This window comes from Zalophus californianus, chromosome 9 (genome assembly GCF_009762305.2).
Source record: "Zalophus californianus isolate mZalCal1 chromosome 9, mZalCal1.pri.v2, whole genome shotgun sequence".
Lineage (NCBI taxonomy): Eukaryota > Metazoa > Chordata > Mammalia > Carnivora > Otariidae > Zalophus > Zalophus californianus.
The window spans coordinates 133,717,582-133,735,569 of NC_045603.1; the positions used below are offsets into that span (position 1 = coordinate 133,717,582).

General features: G+C 47.8%; 1 protein-coding gene across 5 annotated transcripts in view; it reads left to right on the forward strand.

Annotated features, from left to right (window-relative positions):
* SFMBT2 (Scm like with four mbt domains 2) overlaps positions 1–17,988 on the forward strand; it is a 230,237-nt gene that overhangs the window by 114,010 nt on the left and 98,239 nt on the right. For all 5 annotated transcript variants that reach the window (XR_003520061.2, XM_027595002.2, XM_027595005.2 and 2 more), the window contains exon 7: positions 3,778–3,875. Coding sequence is in view for 4 of the 5 variants with exons in the window: in XM_027595002.2 (XP_027450803.2) it covers positions 3,778–3,875 (98 nt within the window). In the remaining variant the exon portion in view is untranslated. The remainder of the gene's footprint in view (positions 1–3,777; positions 3,876–17,988) is intronic.

The following is a 17,988-nucleotide window of genomic DNA, read 5'->3' on the forward strand; positions in this document are numbered from 1 at the left end:
GAGATTCCCCCCTGCTTTCATATTTCTGGATGCTCAGAAAGCAACCTGGAGTCTTACACGTTTTTGCAGAAACTAAGGACATGAAACTTTGTGAGGTCTTTCTCGTCTCTAGATGTTTTTCCATATATATCTATCTATCTATATCTATATATAGATAGATAGATAGATAGATATTGCCTTCGCAATTTTTATGCCGTTTCCTTTTCCTTTTTCTTTTCTTTTTTCTTTTTCTTTTAGATAATTCCTGGAGTCGAGAAGCTTGTGAACTATTTCTTAGTCGAGAAACAGCCCCCAAACACTCTTTGTATCAGGTAGCTCAGATGGCCATAAAGAAATGCCAGTGAGTGGGGGGTTCAGACGACACAGATGATTTTTCTCACAGTTCTGGAGACTGGAAGATCCCAGATGAGGGTGTTGGCAGGGTTGAGTTCTGGGGAGAGCCCACTTGCTGATTTGTGGATGGTCTCTTCTTTATGTGCACACGGAGAGACCGAGAGCTCTGGGGTCTCTTTTATAAGGGCACTAATCCCATCATGGGGACCCCACCCTTATGATCTCATCTAACCTTGATTACCAACTCTCCCCCCCCACCGAAGGCCCCATCTCCAGATACTATCCTGTTGGGGGTTAAGGCTTCAACATATTACTTGGGGGGAGACACGAACATTTATAGCCTTCCCAACATCTGTTAACAGCCATAGACCAGTCTTTGCTCACTGGTGAGAGAAGGAAGGAGTGGTGGTTGCAGGGTACATGAAGAAGGGGATCACCGCCCCCCCAGGCCTTCATTTAGTGTGAGGCTGTGAGCTGGTGGTCTCACGCCCCTCTCCTGCTTTCTGCAGCTCTCACCTTTGCCAAGAGCCAGCCAAACGCTTGCGCAGAGGGGGATCACCTCATTTTCATGTAGGCTTCTAGTTAAAGATGGATCAGGCCCGATTTTAATTGCTTATTACTTCCCCACAAACAGAAATCGACATGATACACTCTATTAAATTACCTGCAACACAATCATTTTAAGAAAATGGTTTATGTTCTTTTAATGGTGCTATTTATTGTCCATAAACTTGCCGGTGTAACCAAGCAGCTCTCTGGCTAATGAAACACACACACGGAATATTGTTCACTGCTTATTGAAACCATTAGGTGTTTAGCTTTTGCAGGTGGTTGAGCATACTGAAAAAAGTGCATCTGATTTTCACCTTTTAAGAGAAGTGGGCCTTGCCACATGGGGTTGCATTCCATATTAGGGCTTTATAGCCTCAGAAAGAAGACAAAGGACCTTAGGATTGTAGGACAGAGACCCAAATCCTGAGGAACCTGGGTTTCTTGGTCGATTCAGGCTGCCACAGAGAATAAATAGTACAGACCTGGTGGCTTCTAAACGGCGGCATGCATTTCTCACACAGTTGTGGAGGCTGAAAGCCTGAGATGCAGGCACCCCCAGATGTGCCGTCTGCTGAGGGCCCGGCCTGCTTCCTGGGTCACAGACGGGGCCCTTCTTGCAGTGTCTTCCCGTGGGGGGAGGGGCGAGGGGGCTCTCTGGGCTCTCCTTTGTAAGGACACTCACGAATGCCATTAATGGGGGCTCCCCCCATGACCTCCCAAAGGCCCCACCTCCTAAACATCCCTTTGGGGGTTAGGATTTCAACGTATGACTTTGGGGGGACAGCAACATTCCGCCCGTGGCCCCAGGCTTCTGGTTTGCTGGGAGAGAGATGGCATCAGGAAGGCTGGGGGCTCGACTCTCAGGGAGGACGTGTGCCCAGTGGTGCCCTGCCAGGTGCGTGTGGACACAGGTGTCAGGGAGGGCGAGCATCCCTGCGGGGGTCTCCAGGTCACTGGCTTCGGTCCTGCGAGTCCGGCTCAAACTCCGGCTGGGCTTCTGCTCTGGGGCTTGCATGGTTTTCTCGCACCATCGTTCTCTTGCCTTCCTCTCTGTCTCGGGGGCTCCCCCGCCCCCAGACCACGGGAGTTCAGGCACCAACACGGTGCACCTTCTCCTGCCTTCTCCGCCTTTCCTGTCTTGTCTTTGGCAGTCGCCATCCTTTCTCATGACTTGCTTCTCCTTTTCCTACCATGCCAAGGCTGAACTCCCTGGCCAGCTTCCGGATCCCTGGGAAAATGAATTTGTTCTCGCCTACTCAGGAACCCTAGGCTTCTGCGTGTTTCCATCCTGAGCCCCTCATGACCTCCTGCCCTGGCGTCCTCAGGTCTTTCCCTCCTAGAGCCCTCTGAGTTGCATCTCCTCCACTGGGATTTTGATGCAGTGCCCCCTGAGCTGAGCCATCTTCCCATCCTCCCGGGACAATTCAGAAGGCTGTGAACTGGTCCCTCTTCCTCCTTTGTGGGACCCCGTGATGCGCGATTTCTCCCTCAACACCTCTGCTCACCTGTGGATGTTGGAGGGACCATTCATCCGTTTTCTGCACAGGTGTTAACTGGGGCCTCACTGTGTTCCCCCGAATATGTCAGAAGCTACTAAGAGGAATCACATTCTATTCTTGTTCTGATATAGAAATGCCTAATTGGAAAAAAAAAAAAATTCCTCCAAGGTAGAAGAGTATAAATAAAAGGGTTAAAAGGATTATAGACAATATCCACAGTAGAGCCTCTCTTGTCATTAAAAACCCTTTATGGGACTTTGCGTAACCAACCATGAGTGACAGGGGCCTGTGCCTTGATAACCTGACTCCTTCCGGCAGCATCTCTCTCCCATTATAATTATGGGAGTCTGAAAAGACTCAATAAACTGCTTGAAACACAGGAGCTTCAGGCTCAAGGTGAGTTCAAAAGCTGTGGGCATCGAAATATATGGCTGCGTGCTGGAAAGCAGACATGCAAGAAATTAAAAATATAGCCCCAAAGGTTTAATGTTGCCTTTTAACTGTGCTTAAATTCATATTCATGTCCTGTCTGTCTGTCTGAAATAGCCTGCGTTGATATAGGGAAGGTATAAACATATCTCCTTCAAGTGAGTGCTTCTGCAAATCCTATTTTGATAAGGTCTTAAATCCGTTGAAATCATATCATAAAATCCCCCTGCAGTCTCAGCAATCGGTGAAAACAGTGCTCAACAAATTTTTTTCTTTCAGTTTTGCATTCAGCCAGCGTAACCTCCGTTCGTAAATCTCTCTGCCCACCCCCCTCCCCCCACCCCACCGCCTGGGGGGGAAATATGGGCAACATGTGGTGTGTTAGCAACATTTCAAGTGTAAATATTAAACTTGGTTGGTAAATTTTAATTTACCTTTTAATAATTTTCTGGCTTACAGGGGCTATTTTTAGTGTACGAGAGCTTAGAGATCTAGTGAAAAATGTGCTGTAATATCTGAAAATGCCAGGCAAGAGTCATTTCTAGTTTAGAAATTTATCCAGTAACAAGTTCTTCATCAGTGGATATTACTTCCCAGGTGATGCATGGAATTTGGGGCAGCGGATGACTGAAGATGGTGCTAATGTGATTTATGCCAATAAATTACTTATGGAATGCCCACAGAATGCATGCAAATGTTCCTCGAAGGGCCCTGTGAAGTTTAGTCTTCATTTCTGATTGCAGAGTCTCAAGTTGCTCTTTACCTTGTCAGAAGCTACGAAGAGCTTTTTACTGTCAGAAAATCCCGTTAGCAGGTGGCCTTTTATGGGGCAGGGTGTGAGTTCTTAGGGTCGCTGAGTATGCCGAGTGACTCTGAGAACTTGGCAGATATAAAATTCAAAGGGAGAACCACCCCGCAGAATATTTTAGTCCTTAAACGCTTATGTGGTTTGCTGTTGATACAGAAATCTATCCTTTGAAGATGGCGTCTGAGTGGAAATGTGCTCTGGAAAAATCCCTTACTGATGCCGCACACTTTCCTCTTCCAATGGAAGTATTTAAGGTAAGATGTGGGTTCGTGGCGACTTGTCTGTTCTTCTGCACACTGACCGTTCTCCAGTGAAAAGTTTCTCACAGCCCATCATTTTCCACGGTTGGAAGAGCTACCTGCTCGGCCTGGTCCCATTTGAAATGTTTAAAATGTTACCTATGTGCTTTTGCCCTGTTTTGTCATCTTCACAAATTCCTCATATTACAGGAGCCTGGCTGGAATTCTGTGGCTCTACCGCTTTTCTCCATGTTGTATTATTATAGAATAATAACACCTCGTGTGCGCTCCCTCACCCCTTACGAAAGGAACAGGACACGTAGCAAGTCTATTATTGGTATTTGTTTGGTAGAAATAATAGAAAGTGATGCTCCTCTTGATGGTTCAGTTTCCTGGATGGCCCGAGAAATGTGTGTGAGTATCCGATGGGCGGTAGGTCTGGGGGGTGCTAACAGAAGGGAGGGGGACACACAACTGAAATGGATCACCAGGTTCTCATCACTGTAAAATGATGCCTGATACTTCTACGTAGATGAATAGGAAGCTGTGGGCGATGATCCGTGCGGGCCGGAGGGAGTCCCGAAACGTTCTCTCTCTCTCCCTGGACCCCAAGTCCTTGGGTGGCTCAAACATGGTCACTGTTGGCTGGAGGAAAGTGGTTTTCCAGGCCTGAGGGGGCACATTTCTGCCACACATGTCCCCTGAGGAGACCAAAATGCCGATGGCGTGAGGTGCCATGGGCAGCAAGCGTTCAGGGCCTGGGCGCGGGCTTCCTGAATTTCAGTTTTACCCCGAAGGCCCCCTCAGAATTGGAACCCGTCGTGGCAAATTGTGAACCTTCTCGATCTGCACTTTCCTTCTTGTAGAATTGGACGTAAAAAGATGGCTTTTGAAACTAGGGATGAAATTATGTTCTGAGGTTCTTGGGTAGATGACTTTTACAGTGTTTTGATCTTCCTGTATTAGAACAGCATAGATGGAATCGGCTGCTAGGGGGTAGTGATCGCTGGAAGTAAAACGATGTCTTGGGCATTTTTTTTTTTTTTTTTTTTTTGCTAACTGATCAAATACTTCTTTTCTCACCTCTACCTCCTTTCTTGCTTTCCTGATAACATCCTCCCTGGAAAAGATAAAAAATAAGAAAGAAACACAGCTTTTGCTTTTCCGTAACTTATCTGGCTCCGTGGCCTCTGCGTGTCTCCCCGGGGACCCCGACAGTTGGCGTCCACTCTCTTCACGGTGGCCTTCGTGATATTTTAAGTGTATACACTGGATCATGTCCCTCACTCTTGACAAAATAGGTTTTCTTTTGAAGTACATTCTACACCTGTGAGGAGCTCAAAGCGTAACGGATGAAAGCACGAATAGGCACCTCCAGTCTAGACATGAGAGGTCGCGACCAGAGGCATGTCCTTCCCTGACACGCTCTCCTGCCTCTTCGAGGGGACCCGGCACACCCACTTTTGTGGGGATCATTTCGCTGCTTCTCTCTGTAGTGTTACTGCTGGTGTATGTCTTCCTAAATGTTATGTATTTGCTTCTGACAAGGTAAGAAGCAGGTCTAAGCCTACCTGTTTCAGAAGAGGCCTTTGCCTGGGGCACCGAGCAGGCTTAGTCAGAGGAGGGTGTGACTCTTGATCTCCAGGTTGTGGGTTCGAGCCCCACATTGGGTGTAGAGATTACTTAAAAAGAAAAATCTTTAAAGAAAAAAAAAAAAAGAGAAGAGGCCTTTTCCTGCTCTTTGGAGGGGAAAAGAGCTGGATGATGTTTGGGCAATAAGCTGGCTTTGCTTTTCCTCAGTTGACAAGAGTCAACAAAGTCATGAGCTGGTCTTAAGAGAATTAGGGTTTATTGTAGTTGAGCCATCTGCCAGAGCTGCAGCTGAACTCCAGGCACTGGACACCCTGAGAAATACGGACAGGAACCAGTTGGTTTATATTTTCTGTTTTTATAGCTTACTCTCTTCCAGGAACAGGCCCAAGCACTACTCTTCTGTGAAGTGAATGGAATGTTCTCCTCAGCTCCAGGCAGCTGGGCCTAGAGCAGGGACTGGGAACCTGTGTGGTGTTTGGTCAGAATGAGTCAAATACTGTCGGCAGCCTCGGTCTGCCGTGCTTTGGCGTTCTCCCCTCAGGTCATGAAGATGAGGCGACGCTGCAAGCCATCTTCAAGATGGTGGCCTTCAGTATCCTTCTCGCTTTTGAGTGAGAATGTCTTTATTCTGTCTTCATGCTTCACTGATTGGGTAAAGAATTCTAGGCTCACTGTCACTTTTCTCAAGAATTGAGAGGTATCACTCCATTTTCCCCTCCCTTCTCTGGACTCTTGTATTTTCCACCATTGTCCTGCAGTTTCACAGTGGATTGCCATGGTGGACATCTCTTTTCTTCCACAGTGCTGGCCACCTCTGGTGTCTGCAGCTCATGCCTTTAATTTGGGGATGTTTCTTTTTTAAAATGATGTCTTCCACTGTTCTTTTGCTTTCTTGATCTGTGAGTATGTGGACGTGCTATTCCTGGACTGGCTTTTTACTTTTTTTTTTTTTCCCCTTTCAGTTCTACTTTTCATTTCCTTGTCTGTTTGTGGCACTTTAAGAAGTTTTCTGAACTTATTTGTGCTGTCCTGTTTTTACGAGCGCTTGTTTGGTGGGTTTTTGCTGAATGCGGTTTACAGCCTCCTCTCCTTGTACCACATGGACGCATGAGTTTATCTTGTTGGAATTACTGTTTTTTGAAAGTCTTCTTTTTTCCCCTGAATAATTTGTTTCCTTCATGTTGGTTTGGTTCCTGACGTTCTTGTTGGAGGCTGAAAATCCTTGGCCGTGGCTCTTGAGTAACAGAGGGGTTAGAAAGCTGAAGGCAGAGGTGATCAGTGTAGGTGACCTTGGAGAGCTACTTCATTGTACGGTGCTGATTTTCCAGGGGGAGTTTTTTGGCTTCCAGCCTGGGGCTCAAAGTCCAGCCGCTGGTGGTGTTGAGTGAGTGGGGCAGAAGAGGGCCGGGGTTTCGGCACCGAGGGCCCAGGTACCTGCACCCGCGGTCCAGGGGCCATCTGTTTCACCCTCTCTGCAGGAGACTGGGGGGACGGTTGATCTTTTGGAGTAGGGAAGGGGACTTCTTCCCTCATCTGTTCCCATTTACCCCCAGTTTTTTTTTTTTTAAGATTCTGTTTATTTATTTGAGAGACAGAGCACGTGTGAGCACAGGGAGGGGTGGGGGCAGGCTAGAGGGAAGAGAAGAGAATCTCAAGCAGACTCCCCACTGAGCGCCAAGCCCAACTTGGGGATCCATCTCATGACCCTGAGATCATGACTTGAGCTGAAACCAAGAGTCAGATGTTCAACCGTCTGCAACGCCCCCCCCACCAGGCATCCCACATTCGCTCCTAGTTTTAGGCCCATGTGGTATTACTGGTTTCTGAGTCTCCCGAGGATTCTGCAGTTTCCTTGGGTTGGTTCTCAGCTTAGCTGCTGAAGCCTTGGGATTTGGCTCTGTTGATGGTGCTAAATTAGTCACTTCTTGTTGATCTGCATTTTTGCTTTCATACCTTTGTCGCTATTGAGAGGGTTCGTGTCTTAAAAAAAAAAATTCTTTACTGGAATTTTGGTTAGAGTTTAGGAAGATGTTAAATTAATGTTTTCGTCTGCCATCTGCATCTGGCTCCCCCATGCAAGCGTCGTGCGACCTGGGACGTAAGTGAAGCCCCCCTGTGTCCTTCCAGGCTGTCCGGAGCCCGCTGGGACTCCATGCATGCTTCCATCTGCACCTACGTGTGGTACCTCCCCCGTGTGCCAGGTGCTGGCCTCTCCTCAGTTCATCACATGCCTTTTGTACCTGTCTTGTTCTTTCTGTTAGATCCTGCTCAAGGATTCAACTGCAAATACGCATTCTCTTACAAAGCTTTTTCGGGGCCTGGGCCTCTGTCCCTACTCCCTTATGCATCTCTGTGGTGCCTTGTCGCCCAGCTCACACTTAGACTTCATCGTCTGTGTGGTTCTTGGTGGACTGTCCATGCCATTTTGCCTAACTGAAGCTTCAGGAAGGCATGGACCGTGTCTTTCTTGTTCAGTGTTGAATCCATTCAACCAGACTCCATGGCGGCAGTAGGGCTCAGGAAATCCTGTCAAATGTATGAACAAATTCTTGACTGGTGTATTTAACTCATTGATTTAAAATATTTTGAGTTAACGTAGTCGTGGTTTAACTGGATATACAGACTTACTATTCAGAACTGTGAGTACTAAGACAGAAAATGTAGAAAGGCTAATAATCCTGATACATTTTTAATTAATAATTTACTAATTCATTAAACATTTATTGAGCAGCTACTCTCTGCAAAATGCTATTGACTTCGATTCCAGGGTCTCATCATTTGTCTACATTTCTCAAAATTCAGTGACCTTCTTCCCTCACTTTAGGGTTTTCCTATTAGAATTCAGACTATTTGGGGGGTTGCTGCTGGGAGTTCTCATTGCCCTCAATGCTTTGTTCATAATGAGTATTTGCTCTAAGAGTAGATACTGAATAGTTCCTGTTTTTCACAGGACAGATGGAATGGGCATTTCATAAATAAAAATGGGTCGAGTTGAAAATTATGTGTTCTTAAAGCTCGTGAGGCACTTTCACGAATGTTTCCTCTTATTTCAATTCGGTGGAAAAGAAGTGGGCAGTTTCACTTTCTCAACCATGCTTTGTAGGGAGTGGATATTTATACGTTGAATTTTGGAATCGTGAGAACAACCACCATCCTGAGGCTGTTGTAATAAATTACCACAAACTGGGTTGCTGAAAACAATGGAAATTTATTAGGTCATAGTTTTGGAGGCCAGAAGTGGAAATCGAGGTGTTGGCAGGGCATGCTCCCTCCCAAAGCCTCCGGGGGAGAGGCCGTCCCGTGAGTGTGTCCTGGCTTCTGGTGGTTTGCCTGCAGTCCTTAGCATCTCTTGGGTTGTGGCCGCCTACCTCCGGCTTCTGCCTCCATGTGGCTTTCTCCCCTCTCTCTGTCTCTCCCAGTTTCCCTCTGCTTATGGGGACACCCATCATTTGCTGTGGGCCTGTGCTCATGCCGTACGACCTCAGTTTAACTTGACTGCACCTGCAGAGACCTTGTTTCTAAATCAGGTCCCATTCCCAGGTTCTGGGTGGATGTGACTTTTTAGGGGACATTATGCAACCCAGTACAACCACATTTCCTGAATGTATAGTAATTTAAGAAATCATATAATAGTACTCTGTACTGAGCTACCCTACTTACCCAGGAGTAATTAAGCTCAGAGAAATCGCACGGGGCACGGGATGAGGTTCGGACTGTCTTAACGGTCACTTCATGTTAATAAAAACGAGAGGGTTTTTTTTTTTGTCTCAGGTTTTTGGAAGTTTTGGTGAGCAATATTCTGCAGGTGAGCAATATTTGGTGAGCAATATTCTTCTATTCTACAAAAATAGAACTTATGTGTTTTTTTCCCCCTCTGCTATCACTGTTTGATCATCACTGCTTCTCAGCAGGCAAACTTACTTCTATTACGTTCATTATGGTAAAAGCTATACATGTTTGTATTCCGTCATGAGTCCTCCTTGATGGATGTTGTTATGGAAAGTTGCCATGGTGTGCAACTGTTGCAAGACAGAAGTCAAAGCTATTGCACATTAGTGGCTGGAGTTGAGCAGTATTTCAAAGCAGTTCTTCTTTTTTTTAATTTTTTTACACTGTGGATAAAATGGGTATTTTGATGGAATGAATCTCATTATGCTGCGGTGTCTGTCACTCTGGGGACATGATCACACCCGTGCTTTGGTATTTGTGTATCTATGTCTATAAACGCAGTCCACTAGCGTTACCATGCAGAATTCCTCATCTCGCTTGAATACGGACAGTGATGCTGTAAAAACAAGCTCATCATTAGTATCCCTGCTGTGACTTACCCTTGATTTGAGAGAACACTTGGAATGGCTTTTGGGTACCGTGTTTTAGTGGGAATTCTGATTTCCCTTATTTGGAAAATGCAGAGGATCTTCAAAAGTGTCCATTCATTTGAAAGACAAGGAACTAATGAAATGGGTACCAAACAAAGGGAAAGGGGTAAAAAGAACGCATTATATTGAAAAATAATAAAAAATAATTTTTTTTCCTGCAAACCAGCCTCATTATTAAGGGACCTAATAGATTTGCTGAGAAAATCCGTATATTACTACTCGTTTACCCATGAAGAAAGGTAAGTTTATAGAGGTGACCACAGTGCACATCAGCACAGTGTCTTGTGGCTTCCTTTTTCACTTGTTAGGCAACCTTTGCAACCCATCATTTGATTGTTGACAAGTGCTACTGTCCCAAGTGATGAGACTAGAAGAAAAGTGGCCAGTGATTTCTGTTCTGTTTCAGTTTTCAGTTGCACTAAATATCTGATGTCTGGATTTGGGGGAATTCAGTTAAATCTTACAAATGGGGCCGAGGGAGATGGGAAAATAAGAGTGTAGCTCCAATTAACATAACATTCCATGTGCCAGACATTCAGAAACCTTCTCTAATCACAGATCCTTTTCATTCTCTGCAGTTCTCATGAGCTGCAATCTACATTTCTGACTCCACTCATTTGCCAGTGTTAAGTTGTGGACATTTCAGTGACGACTCCTACATACATCAAAGAGATCTACAAGTACGAAGCTGGAGTCCCCAGTTTGCCAGTTAATTGAAACCAAGCATTTTTCCCCGAGGGGAATACCGACGTGTAGCCCGGGGAAAGCTCACACCCCATCTCACTTCACTCGCGACCACAACTTATAATTGCAAGGAAAGAATGTTACTTGAAATGTCCCTAAAACCCATTATCCATTTGTATCCCTTAAAGAAGTGAACTTGATCAAATATTTTTTTTTCCATTCCATTGGGGAAAAAAAAAACTTAAAATCTCAAGTGCCTTTGAAATTCCAAGTAAGCTGTTAGAGATTGGCGGAAGAGTGGCAGTAAGTATAAGCCACAGAGACTCGAGCGCAGAACCATGGTGTCGTCCCCGAAGCCTGGCTCTTTCCCATCCCCAGCTCAGCCCCAGGGTTGGTGACCGCCAGGACTCGGGACGGGGATGAGGAGACGCTCATGGTTAGTCCGTGACAGCAAAAGGCTGTAAAGCAAAATTAGCAGGAAGAGGAGCAGCGTGGCGTGCGCTCTGGAAACTCCGGTGTAAGCCTCCAAGGGTCCTCTCCAGAGTGTCCTGGGGACGACTCTTCATTGTGACAACACGTGCTTACTGTTGTCTGCCAGGGGAGCTTGTCAGAGGCCTGGCCCAGGGGTTTTATTGGGTGCTGGCCAAGTAGGCACCCTCTACCTAGCACGGGTCTAAGTCCTAGACTTCCAGAAGGAAGTTTAGATCATACTGTTGGTACAAACAAGCTGGGCACAGCGGGCCACTCTTCTAGGTAGGGGGGACTTTTTATCAGTGTAGGGTGCTGTTTACAAGCCCTCTTCCCAGATGGCAGCCCAGGGCTAACCCCGCAAGCAGGCCCTTTCCAAGGATTGGGGTCTCTGGCCTGCTGGACATATTATTCCTTTTCTGCACATCCCTGTTACATCTATCGACAAAGCCTGGCGGCTCTGCCGTCACGGACTGTCCCAAATTCAGTCACTCTCCTCTTGGTCCAGCACAGCCCCAAGGACAAGCTTGCCATCCCTCTGTCCTGGACTGCTGTGTTAGTTTCAGAACTCTGTCCCCGGCTGCTGATCGTTGCTTCTCTGCAGCCAGAGTGATTCTTTTGAAACAAGATTCAGGCCCTGTCACTCTTTTGCTTGTAACTCTCCGGTGGCATCTCCCCTGCTCAGGGCGTGCTGTCCCGGGTCCGGCATGGTCCTGCTCCCTGCGGGCTTTCTGCCTGAGCCTGTCCGCTGGCTGAGGCCTTCCCGGATGGCACCCCACCCTCTGGCAGACTGCTGCCCCTCCAACACGGACCTGCCCCTGCTCCGGCCTTTGCAGTCATGCTCTGTCTGCCTGGAACATGACCCCAGATGCCTGCATGGCATCCTCCCTCACTGTGTTCAGGTCTCTGCTTACAATAAGAAGCAGCGTTCTCCACCATCATCTGCTCCCCCCCCAGTCATTGTGCTTGTTGTAACACTGATCCCCACGCATATTCTGTGTTCATTGGCTTTTTCTGCCTCAGATCTGTTCCCCCCCCCCCCCCCCCCCCCCCAGCTAGAGCACAAGCTTCCATAAAGCAGATTGTGGCTCCATCCCCAGGGTCGTGAACGGTGCCTGGCACATTGTAAGCATGCAATAAAAATTCTTGAATGGTTTTAGTGAAGAAGTAAGTTCAAAAATCAACTCTGAAGAATGGAGCCTCTGAGGTCGCAAGTGTTACATACGGTGCCTGGCACATTGTAAGCATGCAATAAAAATTCTCGAACGGTTTTAGTGAAGAAGTAAGTACAAAAATCAACTCTGAAGAATGGAGCCTCTGAGGTGAATCCCGTGCGAGTGGCCCTGAACAGTGAGCTGTGGTGGATTGGCCGAGGAGCTGGTGTTTTTGTGACCAGCTCAGACTACCCGTGTCCATTTGTGGCTGAGAGGAAACAACTGAGAGCTCTGAGAAGAATATTAGGGATGCGTTGGAATCGAGGGAACATCTCAGCGTCTGTGAGATCCCATGGCCAGTGAGGTTGCCGCGTCAGGGTGTGCATCTTGCTGACAATGATCAGAGTCACGAGGGTTGTGTGTGGGCTTGTTTTCTTTTCAGAGTGTCCGACCCTTACTATCTCTCTTGGTGTTTGCGGGCATGCATTGTAAGGTGCTGGGTGTAATGTATCGTTTACTCATTAAACAGATCTGTGCAGATAACCAGAAGCTTGAGGAATGGACTCCTACTGTCCTTTCGCCCTCGGTAGCTGCCTCGGAGGGACTGCATTCTGCCTTCCGGGCATCTGGTGTTCCACCAGATGACCTGTCTTGCCCAGGGTCTTATCCACATGCCTTAGATATGCACCATAACCGCGTAGATGAGATGTGTTTGGGTGTGACAGCTGATGATTTCAGATCATTTCCATTTTTATCGGAAGCTGAGGGAGAGATGTTTTTCAGTGGAATATGGACGCCCAGACTCTAGCCACGATCCATCCCATTATTACCAATTCTCGATCGATATCTGTGGCTGATGTGGAGGTTACTGGGTGCCTTCGTCAGGACTCACAGCAGATCAGAAGAGAGTACTTGGTCTAGTATTTGGAAAAAACACCAGGTCTCTTGGTGTCTGTTGTCTTTGACAGAAGTGTCTGTTAAAAGGATCCCAGACTATGTATACGTAACTGATTCGCCTTAAAGGGCGCCCTCGCAGTCTGTTCATAAAGGGCTTTTGCAATGGCCAAGAGACAAGCTAGATGCCGTTTGATCCTGTCTCAAGCTGTGCCAGTCTCGATTTCTTCATTGCAGCTCGCTCTCTCCAGAGGTTAGCGTTGAGCCAACTAAGGGAAGGGGCCGCTGGGAGAAGGCTCATTGGTCAAAGAAGATGCCGCACGGAGCCATGAATAGTATTATTTTTCAACACAAGCAAACTGACAGAGAAAGGCAGACATTCCAGCACGTACGTCTTCTCTGAAGAGCATTCAGGCAGTGCTCCTACCGCCCTGACGATCCCCTAGCCCGTGATTTCTTTAGCTCTCTTCAGCTTTGAATTATGTACCTGTCGGTGTGATTGTAGATTTAACCTTTCGGAGGGAACCTCTTCCGTATTTGAGGATCGAGACCTAGGTGAAAGGCTGGAGAGAGAAGATGAAGTGTGGCAAAGAGAGAAGAGCTTTTCTTTCTCATTCCTTCTGCTACAGCCAGAGGGGTAGGAAAGCATGGGAGCTGTTCAGTGAGGACGGATGGTGATGTTGTGGTTTCTATGGTGACTGATTTCTTTTTCTCTTGTTCCGCCACTAAATACAGCAACCACAACAAAAATCCCCTCATGGCTAAGTTTGGCCTTCATTCTGGGACACTCAGATTCTCCCAGAATCTGCTTTCGGCCCCCTGTGTGGGGCAAACACTTCATTTCTTTGGCATTACATTCCCCGTCCTGCATGGCACAGTGTCTGATACCAGACAGTTTAGCAAATAAATGGTCTCATCAAGTTAAACCCAAATGTTCTTTTTCAAGAAGGACTGTCGTAGACAGGGGGTCATTTTGGTATCCGATGGACGGCTCGCCCCCTGGGGTCCTGTCCCATTCTGGGCTTACTGCACACCTGGGCATGAGGCCACAGGCTCTGCAAGGTGCGTGCGGTGCCCCTCCTTAGCTGTTCTCAGTTCGTTAAGGACTTTGGAGAGGTTTTTGAAGCAGAGCCTCTCGGTGCTAGAGGGCAGAGGAGTTCAGTCCTTCCTGACGTGTAGAGACACGAGGGAGGGAGTTCACGGCTGTTCCTCGTGTGCTCCAGGTTCATGAACTGCGGTGCGTGAATTCCATAACGCAGAGAGGATGATGGGGGCCATCTCGTTTTTATGAGCTTTGGAGACTTGCTAGAGAGGGCAACTTTGGTCAGGCAACAAATGTAACTATAAAAATGGCAAAGCTCGAATCTATGGAGTTGGCTTCTAACGATGGCGCGAGCACAGGGGCCCCAACACCGCTGCCTGCAGTTGGCCTGATACCGCCTTGCTTTTAATTCTGAACATGAAGAATTTAAGAATAGAGTCAACTTTCTGTTATCTGCTCCGGGAGTTATCATTCCCAGATGGCTTCTGTTGGCCACTGATTATTCTGGTTCCGGCCAGTTCCTGCGGTGTCAGGGAAGGCAGGATAATATGAGCTTGGACTCCGTGTAATCGGGGCTGGGATGTGGGGCGGGGGCACGGGATGCATCTCTTAAGACAGAAACATTTGAAAGGGATTGTCATGTTGTATTCTTACCTGTTCAGATTTTCCATGCCACTCTCCACTGGTAAGAGTAATTAAGAAGCGGTTCTACTTGTTTGTTCTATGGAGGATTTGGTAATGGGCCACAGTAAAATTGTATAGAAGCAGTTTTCTTTCCACTAAAAACACACAGAGATCCTTTGTAGGTTAGGTCGGACTTTTTTTTTTTTAAGATTTTTTATTTATGTATTGAGAGAGAGCGTGCGAGTGCGGGGAGGGCAGAGGAGGGAGAGGGACAGAGAGAGACTCTCGAGCAGGCTCCATGCTGAGTGCAGAGCCTGACACGGGGCTCGATCTCATGACTCTGAGATCATGCCCTGAGCCAAAATCAAGTGTCAGACGCTCAACCGAATGAGCCAGCCGGGCGCGCCCCCGTTGGGTTGGACATCTGATCTCCACGTGCCTTTTATAAACAGGCACTTGCAAGTTGCAGTATCTCAGGAAGGGAGGTTGGCATAAGGAAGAGTCTAAATCCTTTCCTTCGGGGGTTTATGATCTAATGGAAAACGAGGGTCCCAGCACACCGACGATTCTGTGCCGTGAACCCCCGACTTTCACTAAGCTCCGTCCTGCCTCGAGAGAAACACTCAGAGGGGTTTGGGTGTATTGTGGGTATAAATGAAAGCGTGGGAATCTTCACTTGCTTGGACAGCCGTCCCTCCTGAGTTACCTTGTCTTGATGGCATGAAGTCAAGGGTAAGATGAAAATCTGCCTCCAGTATTGTCTCCAGCCCCATGTAGAACCAGAAGGATAAACAAACCAGATAAGCTTTTACATGAATATGTAATGTTGTGTTTAACATTTAAGAAGAGGAAAGAATAAGTTTAGAATAGTAGAGACCCAACTTAAAGCTTGTTAATATTTACTAAGATGTCCTGTGTGTGGTTGCTGGTGAGATTTCTAGGTCCTATCAGGACTGATTGTTGCCCCTAGCATCTTGATTTCCCTAAAGGTACTTACATGCATGCATCCTTAACTCCAGTCTGCAGAGGAGTTCAGAAACTTTAGTTATTTCAGTTGTGATTTTGTACAAATTGGTCCATTCACTGGACCTCAACTGTTTCTGAGCTACCAGTGATTCTGAGAGGCTGCAGGTGCATCCGTGAGGGGGTGAGGAGGTGGGCCGGGCCAGGCCAGGAAGTGTTACAAATCCTTGTTCTTGTGTGATGAGTTGCACACCTTTGGAGTATCTCTGGAATATGTAGAAACCCTTCCAGACCCATCAGGGTGGGGTACAGAGGCACAAGATAAAAAGTGCAAGTAAAGCTGGGGATGCTTTGCACGAAAGCCAGCGTCATGCTTCTGTGGGAGTTTGTTGCTCTCGGTCAGAGTTCTGGTTATTGAGCCCCACCGGGTGGGAGAAATGGCATCGGGCCCTCCCCATGTGCCGTGACATTATCTGCAGAGCGGCTCGATGCAGTAGGCATCCTTGGTCTTCCTGGATGCTTGGGGAGTCTCCAGGCTCAGACAAATTGATCCCCCATCCTACCCTGTGCTGGGAGCCCATCCATGGTGGATCCAGGACACACACACAGACCTAGCTGAATCCCAGGGCCGAGATCTTTTTCCTTTTGCTTTTGAACAGTCTTTAGAAGTACATGAGAGTATTTAAAGGCTGAGTCCAATGAGTATTATTGCAAAAAAAGGTTGAGAAAATCAGTCCTGAGAGAGGATGAAGTTATTTGCCTATCAAAGTATCATGTCAGCAGGAATATGCTGAGTGACCCCTCCTTGTTCCAGCGCCTCTGACAGAGGCTCTGTGGGCTTTTAGGGCAGGACGATTCTTTATTGTCATAATTAACAAGTGCCCCCATTTATTTCAAATGCCCGTACTCCGTGGAGAAGTAGAACCACTGGTGTGGGCCAGTAGTGGGGGCCCCATTTTCCTGGACCGAAATTAGCTTGGGAAGAGGCCTATGACCAGTTCGGGTCAACAGTTACCTGAGGAAGCCAGTTGCGTGGTTTCTAGCATGGGTGACCTTGCTTTTCAGAAGAGGCGGCTCTCTCTCCTTCCGCCGCACTTTGTCCCATCTGGCTGAGGATCCTGGGACTCTGCAGCCATCTTCAGGCCCTGGGGAGAGCTGAACTGAGGGAGGTGGTCCCCCCAGAGTGTGGAGAAGGATGGAATGAACCTAGGCTGTGTATGGCGTTGATGCCCGCCCCTTAACCAGCGGCCTTGAGTGGAACAGTGTGTTATGGGACATAACAGATTTCCTTACACTCTATGCCAGTTCGAGTAAGGTTTTCTGGCCAGGCCATGTCAAGGTGGCCTAATGGGTAAAGCTTGCCTCAGGGAACAGTACCCACTGGGTGACTGGTCTGCTTGTCTGTAGGTTTGAAGTGAGAGTTCACTCTTTACAAATAACAGACCCGTTGCTGCCATGGTGGGAGGCCGGCAGGTTAACAAGTACGTGAGTCATTTATCATTATTGTGTTATACACAGCGTTTCTGTGGCATAACACCATATTGTGAATATGGTGCTTGTTCCCTTCATCCATGGCAGCGTCTACTCAAGTCTTACGCTAGGTGTTCAGAGCGGTGGCCTTGGGAGGGTAAGTAACAACACTGGATCTGCAGTGTAGACTGGCCCAGGTGCCCAGTCAGGATTTCCAGGCCTTGTTGGGACAGCATCTAGTAAGTCAGAACTAAAAGGGATGGTCTGCAGGGCTCATCAAACCAAGAGACTGGACAGCTTCCAGGTTGACTAAATGTTGGAGACAGAGGAGAGAGACCCAAGGGGGCCCATCAAACGTGAGGAGGGAGGAGCTCACGCGTGCAGGTGTCCCCTCAGCAAGACCGCCTTCCCTCTTGACCGGGTCTGAATGGGTGGTCCTCGGCTGGGGAGGATTTGCCCGCCAGGGACAAATGCTGTGTGACAGCATCTGGAGGGGGTGTGATGGCCACACCTGGGAGCTGGCTGCTGGTGCTTCGAGGGTGGAGGCCAGAGGTGCAGCTGACCATCCCATAGTGCTCAGGACAGCACCCCCAGCAAAGCATTATCGGGCCCCCAAATGCCATCAGTGCCGAGGTGGAGAAGCCTTAGTCCAGAGAAAGACCCCTTCCTCCCCCGGAAACAGGTGGACCGGTAGCAGTGGAGGACAGCCAGGTTGTGAGGAGGGCACTGGAGACTTTTCACCGTTATTAGGTCCACACCAGGCTGCCTGGCAGTTGGTGCTTAAAACTGTGGGATCCTCTCCCCGTGTCAGAACACCGTTCAGAAGCGCGTACGCTCTCTGGGCTGCAGTCGCTTCT